This window comes from Zophobas morio, unplaced genomic scaffold (assembly GCF_036711695.1).
Source record: "Zophobas morio isolate AGI-343-1 ecotype UQ-CSIRO unplaced genomic scaffold, CSIRO_AGI_Zmor_V1 ptg000024l, whole genome shotgun sequence".
Classification (NCBI taxonomy): domain Eukaryota; kingdom Metazoa; phylum Arthropoda; class Insecta; order Coleoptera; family Tenebrionidae; genus Zophobas; species Zophobas morio.
In genome coordinates, this window is record NW_026972129.1 from 1,156,189 (window position 1) to 1,164,593 (window position 8,405).

General features: G+C 32.6%; 1 protein-coding gene across 2 annotated transcripts; it reads left to right on the plus strand.

Annotated features, from left to right (window-relative positions):
* The first annotated feature begins 1,549 nt into the window (after positions 1-1,549).
* Positions 1,550-6,206, plus strand: LOC135135012 (purine nucleoside phosphorylase-like). Of its 2 annotated transcripts, none has more exons than XM_064063948.1 (3): positions 1,550-1,706; positions 5,132-5,244; positions 5,302-6,206. In XM_064063948.1, exons 1-3 carry the CDS (start codon positions 1,633-1,635, stop codon positions 6,051-6,053), a joined length of 939 nt encoding a protein of 312 aa, XP_063920018.1. In that variant the 5' UTR covers positions 1,550-1,632; the 3' UTR covers positions 6,054-6,206. The 2 variants fall into 2 exon arrangements, with proteins under 2 accessions (XP_063920018.1, XP_063920019.1); XM_064063949.1 differs by having other exon boundaries at positions 5,132-5,226.
* The last annotated feature ends 2,199 nt before the right edge of the window (positions 6,207-8,405 follow it).

The window sequence follows — 8,405 nt, forward strand, 5'->3', positions numbered from 1 at the left end:
GGGAACCTAACCTATTTTTTCTTAAACTTAAAACACAGGGTGTTCTCTAAGTTGAGATATTCCTTTTAACAAGTAGTTTTATGCCTTGCTCTACAGCGATTTAGCTTAAATATATGTACACACAAATCCAAAAAATATGAATAGAATGACAAATCACAAGTACAGACTCATCATAATTTCTACATTTTAGATAGGATTTATTCGGCTTTTGAGCTGACGTCATCAATTTTTTGCAGGGGATAAGTAAATATATTTTGATTAAAAATTTATCATGCTTATCATAACTATAAACCAACTGCAAAATTTCAAAGCATTCGGTTTTACAGATTCAAAATTAAATTGTTTCAGACGTTTCAGGTAAAAACTCAATATGGAGTCGTAAACTATATGTGTACAACTATGTTATTTCATACAATTTAAAATCCATTTACCATGTACAATTTTGATGTGATGTCATCTCAGTAGTGGTGAGGATGATTAGACAAATTTTGGTTAGCGTTTTATCACCTACATGATATTTTTAATATAAATACAAAATTTCACAACAATCGGTTCAGTACTTTCGGAGATTATCTGTCTAATAAAACTCCGGGACGGCACACAGACGGACAGACAGACAGACAGACGGAAACGGGAGACCTACTTCTTTGTACTCTAGGGGTTATGAAAGGTCGAGAAAACGTAAATAGAGAGTCGGCCGATGGACTCGATTACAATACTTCCTTTGTTTATGCTCTGGAAGTAATAAATTGTGTGCTATACCTCGAAAAACAAAACACTATGTATAGATGAAAATAATATTTAGAGCTGTGCGGTCGAAATTTAAACGCTGCGAATTGACCCCCACTCCGGCAGGCCAGAGGCTTGCAACCGACGTTATGTATCGCGAAGAAAATTACGCGAAAAATAATGTTAACGGCATGTCAGTTGATGATTTTAAAATCCATATTCACGAAATAAGAGTAATAATAATTTTAATAATGTTCAGGTGTCCGTCTCGCTGACAATAAAACTATTTGTGTGAATTATCAAAAATAATCCACAACTGAAAAGCGAGAAGCGAACAAGGCAAGGCTGTAGCGATCGGCACTGTGGGCCGATAGTGGGGGTAAATAAATTTCGACCGCACAGCTCTAATTAATATTATTGCAAGCTACTCAAAGAACCTTACAACTTTAGTCCTTGACCTTATTTCTATCTCTAATAATGAATGTGACACCGAGGGCCACGCGGTTAGTGACTCAGCCTGCATTTCTAAAATTTGTAGGGACGTATTTCGTAGTTTTAGTGTAAGAAATCCTAATTACTTCATTCACATATAAATCTTTCACAATAAAGAGAAATTTAAAAATACACCGCCACAATTTATCGATATCTGTTTTAATTGTGACACCAAAAACAGAACATTATGTAAAAATATCGAGCGTAGTTTTGTTAAAATATATACTTATCTATTATAAAAATACCATTTTGAAGAGAGTTTATAATGTAAACAACATATTGCATCATAATGAACTTATCTGAAATTTGTTTTTCTATGAGTTTATATATCAATTGTAAGTTAGTTACCACGCACATCATTCGTTCTTTTGAACAATACTCTTCAACTAGATTCAAGTGATTTCTCTAGAAATGTCACAAAATTCAACAGGCAATTTGACGGAATACTACGTGAAAGATGACAATATATCGAATAAACAAGAAAAGTAAGTACATTTTATTTTTACTGATACCTAACAATATTTTTGTTCTTAAAAATTCAAGAGCTAACCGTTGTTATTTACATTAATTTAAGACTGACATGAGTAAAACTGCGTACTAATAAATGTTATGTACCACGTTTCAAACGTTTCAATAATTATTATTTTCTATTAAATATCACTAAAACATTCTTTAGAAAGTGTTGATTTTTTTTTCAAACTTCGCACATAAATTGTGAATATTTTAATTTGGTTTTACTTACAACGAATGGGGTGATATAGGGTAGTATTTGTGGCATTAAATCTTCTCTCAGTATATATGCAACAGTGGCCAATATTACATGACATTATCACTCTATGCTTGTGATTTATCATTGCATTACTATATTTTTTTTAATTTGCTTATGCAGGTAGCACAAAAAAAAATATGAATCAATTATTTTATTGATTAAATCAGGAACGGCTCACTCCGTTTTTCCCAAAAATTTGGAAATACAATACCGTTATTATTAGTACTATACTGCACCAGTCCAAGTTGATACACGTGTCCTTACAACAATGTTGATAATGTCGTCACAAAATTTGATAAAATAAAAACTTATTTGAAACACGCGTAGCCCACTGTTTTTAATTTATTTTAACATTAGATACATATGTTTATTTCAACTTATAGGGGTTGTCATAAAAAAATATGAAACTGGCAGTTCGGCCAATGGACACTTTTACTATACTTCTTTAGCTTAAGAAGCTCGAGAAGTAATAAAATTTGCAACATTAAATTTTATAGTTTTTCGAAAATGCTGGATGTGTTTCAGCGTATCATCGTACTTGAGGTGCAGAGGAAATTCTGTCGAAAACCTTCGACCAATTTTTAAATAACTGAAAAAATCAAGTTACAGTTGGCGTGTGTGCGATTGTAAAGGCTGTTTTGCTATTCAAGAAGACAAAATGAAATTTTGCAAAATGATAGAACCCTACAATGTTAATAACCATAACAATGAGCTCCGCAGCTTACGACACAAAGCTGTAATACAGATTCCGCGTTCATTGAATTGGCTTGGTCTCGTATATACTGCCTAGCTAATTCAGGGTAAATTACCAATTTTTGACCTGTTCCAATAGGCATCCCAAAATACATTATTCTTCTGTTCTTTGATTCACGGTAGAATTAAAAAAAAGTGTCGAAAGTTGTTTCAACAGAACTTCCCTTATTTTTTATAAGTATCCCCATAAGTTGAAATAAACATATGTCAATATGTAATGTTAAAGTAAAAGTAAAGAATCGTGCTACGCCTATGTTTCAAGTTTTTATTACTTTACAAAATTTTGTGATGACGTCATCATTTTTGTAAGGACACATGTTTTAACTTAGATCGGTGCAGTGTAATACCAATAATAACAGTATTCCCAAATTTTCGGGAAAATGGAGTGAGCCGTTCTTGATTTAACCAATAAAATAAATTTATCCAGTCATTAATTTTTTTGAGCCACCTACATAGGCAAATGTAAAAAATACGAATGCAATTATTACTCACACCTATAGAGTGATAATAATATTTTGCATAACTCAAAGAGGATTTTTTCGGCAAAATTTTGAGGTGACGTCATGAATTTTTTAGGGGGGCATAAATGAATCTATTTTGATTAACGATTTGCCATGATTACCATAACCTTAAAACGTTTTTAAGATTTCAAAGCATTAGGTTTTGCAGTTCCTGATTTATTCAGTAAAATAAATTGATTCATTCATTAATTTTTTTGAGTCACTCTATGTCAGCAAATCTAAAAAATATATCTACATTTATAAATCATAAAGTATAGACTTATAATATTTTGAACATTTAGGATTTATTCGGCAAAATTTTGAGATGACGTAATCAATTTTTGGGGGGGATAATCAGATACATTTTGATTAAAAATTTACCATGCATACAATAACTTCAAAATGTCACCAAGATTTCAAAGCATTCGGTTTTGCAGTTCTTGATTTAACGAAAAAAATTAATTGAGTCATTAATGAATTTTTTTGAGTCATCCTGCATCAGCAAATTTGAAAATTATGAATGCAATGATAAATCACAAGTATAGACTCATCATATTTTGCATACTAGATAGTATCCATTCGAAAAAATTTTGAGGTGACGTTATCAAACTTTTGGGAGGATAAGCAAATTTATTTTGATTAAAAATTTATCATGCTTTTGTAACTTTAAAACAGTTGCAAGATTTGAAAGCATTCGGTTTTGCAGATTCAAAATGAAATTGCAAAATATTGTTATATAATTTAGCCAAACATCTGGACGTTTCAGGTAAAAATTCGGATTCATAAATTATACGTGTAGGACTATGTTATTTGATATATTTTAAAACCCACTTATAACCCATTTATACAAAATTCGACAAAAACCGGTAGTTTCGGAGATTATCTATCACAAAAATTGATACAGACGATAGATAGACAGACAGACGAAAACGGGAGACTCATTTTTTAGTACTCTAGGGGTCATAACCCATTGAGAAAATATGAAAACAGCCAATGGCCCAATAGACTCGGTTACAATACTTCCTTAGCTTACGCTCAGGAAATAAAAATATCATGAATTCAAGTGTACATTCTTTTGTCACTGTCAGTTTTGGCAATTGAAAATTATTTTCAAAAAATGACAAGGTATTCGTTTACTAATACGGAGAAAGCGGACATGATCTTAATTTATGGAGAGTTTAAAAAAATGCTATAGTGGCGGGAAATTTGTACACCCAGAGACACACCGATCGTAAACGTCCAACAGATAAAATTTTCAAAAGACTTCAAATGACATTTTGGAACATTCGGCCTTTGAGTAAAAACTAAACTGTTTTATCCGCTACACGTTTGAACAATGAAATCCAAGATTGTTTTAAAAAACGGGCAATCCCGAGAGAAATTGGCATAAATCAATCTTCTGTTTGTCGAATGTTAAATTATAACCAGTTCCACTCGAATCATATGCAGTTAGTTCATAAACAGCGAGTGACTGACTTTCCACGAAGATCAGCATTTTGCAATTTTGTTCAGGAACAACTGCTAAATGGTTCCAGTTTTATCAGAAACATTTTATTTAGTGATGAGGCCAAATTTTCCAAAAATGGCATTATGCACAAGAAAATCCAGGGTGGATTCGTGAAACTTTTTGAGAGAATTATTTCTATCAACTTTTATTTTAAATGTAATGCGTGACAGTGACACTTTATTTTGACGTTTTTAAAACCACAAACCTCGTGGATTTGTGATATTTTTGAAATTCTAGTGTGAATTAAGGAATAAATGAATAATGTATTTTGGGTTGTTGGTTGCCGCTAACCACAAATCACATTCGTCATTTAGGCCGAATCATCCTATGTACGAATAAGTTCAGTTAACTTTGTTGCTAAAATATTAATTAAATTTGCAGGTATACTTACGAGTCACTACTACTAACAGCCCAATATTTACTGGAACGAATTTCGGTTAAGCCACAAGTCGGAATAATTTGCGGGTCCGGAATGGGTGCGTATTGGCACGAAGGTTATTTGTAGTTTAGTGCTCTTATGATCTTATTATAGCAATGTCATTCTATTTTAGGATGTTTGGCCGATGCCCTGGACAACAGACAAGAATTTCCTTACGAAACAATTCCCCATTTTCCTGTGAGCACAGTGGACGGTCATGTGGGAAAATTAATTTTCGGTAATCTTTCTGATGTACCCGTTGTATGTATGCAAGGCCGATTTCATTATTACGAGGGATATCCTCTATGGAAATGTGCGATGCCAGTAAGAGTTATGAAATTAATTGGTGTTACGCATTTAATTGCATCCAATGCGGCTGGAGGGCTAAATTCTGACTATAAAGTTGGGGATATTATGATAGTGCGAGATCACATTAATATGATGGGTTTTGCTGGTAACAACCCTCTTCAAGGACCAAATGACGAAAGATTTGGTCCCCGGTTTCCACCAATGAATAAAGCGTATAACAGTCACTTAATAGATCAAGGGAAGGAACTAGCTCAAAAACTTGGAATACAAGATTGCGTGCACGAGGGAGTTTACACCTGTTTAGGAGGACCAAATTTTGAAACAGTGGCCGAGCTACGTATGCTAAAGATGTTAGGGGCAGATGCTGTAGGAATGTCTACTGTACATGAGGTTATAACAGCAAGACATTGCGACATGGATGTATTTGCATTCAGTTTAATCACAAATATTTGCGTCATAGATTACGAATGTCATAATAAACCTAATCATGAAGAGGTCATGGACGTTGGAAAAATGAGGCAAGATGTTTTAAAATTGTTTGTGAAAAAATTAGTCGAATATATTTCGCAAAAATGAAACAACTATTTCGTCCGATAACATTCCAGCTGGTGGAAAAGTTTGTTTTTTGTTCCCATTTTTTAGTATATAGCTTCAAATTGTAAAGTTACTGTGTAACTGTTTAATATATATATATATATAGTCTCAAATCAAATGATTTTGTATATGTAACGATTTTTTCAAAATGTAAGCCAATTAAAGAAATTGACACTAGTTTTCTTCCAAAATTATGTATTCTTTTTAATGTCTACACTAAAATGATTATTCATATTTCTAAGTGTATTTTAAATTAAATTTGTAAATACTTACATACTTTCATATCTATTGCATTTTATATACTACATTCCACGAACTATAAACAATAGTGTTTATACGCCAAGGTAGTGACAATCATTATTCATTACAGACCGGACATAGATTACAGTCCGAGACGCGAAGCGTTGAGGATTATAACTTATAAGCGTGAGGTCTATAATAGTAGTGTGTATACCATTTGTTTTTTCACTAGTGGCGCATTGCAAAACAGAGATTTGTAAAAGTTTCAGTTTATTAAAAGTAAAATAACTGACATCATCTAACTAATGCGAATAAAGTGTTGCTATGAACATTTTATTCATCCTTTCGGTTAAACTATTGTTTTACCGAGATTTAACATACAAAATGAGCATTTTATTAGTAGAAATTGGAAAAAAGACATTTTTAAAATGGAACAAACAAATATTAAAATTTAATAACACGAACAAAACAATAAAAGCAATTAACACAAATAACATTAATCAAGACTACACTATTGGCATATTTTCTCGCACGATGCCATGAGCTGTGTTTCCTTTTAATCTGAACTCTTTATTTATATGTAACACATCCAACAGAAAAATAAGTAGGTATAACAAAATTTACGACTTGTTATTAAAATAAAAATTAAATGTAGCATTTCCCTTCGATATTACCTAAAAGAAATGCCTTGATGAATGTCTTGTTTCAAAAAATGAAACTGCTGAGAACTGGACGATGGGCCAGGTACATAATCATTTGGCACCTCTTGAACACTTGCAGAGTCTTGGGCAGTGGCGACTCCTCGGGGTGGGCAGGGTGGCCAATGCCCACCCTATTTGATTGTTTACGATACGAAGTAAAATATTGATTTTTTTTTCTTTTTAATTTTTTTCATGTGTATACACAAATAATTATCGTCATAAACATCATTTAAGTCAACGAATTTTTTTCATTATATCCCGTAATTTCCGCAACTGAGAAATTGCAGTTGCAAAAAATGCGTCAGATCTCGGCTTTATACGGTTCATGTGAGGTAGGGCTAGTCCACCCTGGTCCACCCTCTTGCTTGTAAGCAACGACATACGTTCGGTTTTCTATGTACGTTGCTTACTATGATTGAGAGTAAAGAATTCGAAACGCACGTTGCTGCATATCCGTGTTTTCTTGCTTCAAGCGGAGCATGACGCCCTGGCGTCAACGTATATCTCAAACGCTGCAGAATCGGATCTCTGATGTTCGATTCAAGGATTCAGTAAATTAATTTCGATTTTTCTACTTCTTTTATATTGTAAAAGTATAGAGGTAATTATTTTTATTACTCTACTGAAATATGGGTAAGGTGGTAAGGAAAGTAATGTTATGCGAAAATTCTTGAATAGTATTGTTATAGAAAAGAGCAACACCATAATAATTAATAATGACTTTTTCCTATCAAATGAAAATTTGTAATAACCATATTCTTGTATTATGACACCGCGTAAACTTTATAATGAATTATAAATTTAAAAATCCGAATAACCAATGATGAGAATAAGTAATGCATTTATTATTGAAGTACGTATGTGACATGTTTGTGTATTTTTTTATTATTACATATACATTTTTGTTCCATAAAGTGAATGCTTTGTTAACTGTAGCTGCGTCAACAAAAGTTAAATATACGCTTAATTTATTATTTAATTCAGACTGTCCACACAGGTTTGTTACGCGCTTCGCTCCAGGATGGGCAAATCCACCCTGACAATCGGAAGCACTCGGCATGGTTCGTCCTCGTCGGAGACACGACTCAACTGAATTTTCTACTAGTGAAAAAAATAAATTACGAACACTTTAGAATTTCAGAAGTAGAGCGATATAAAATATATCGCCACTGCTTTACAAAAACATGACCAATCTGAATAAATGAAAATTACTTGCAAAACGAAGTGAAACTATAGAAAAATCTCTTAAATTCGGCGTTTACTCGGCTACAAAAAAACATACATTTCGGCGACAAGATGAATCGCAAATTTCTCTTAAAGTAAATTCGATGATAAATTTCAAAAGTTTTTGGAGGAGTCTTTGGTATTTAGTGGTATTTCTAAATCCAATCAG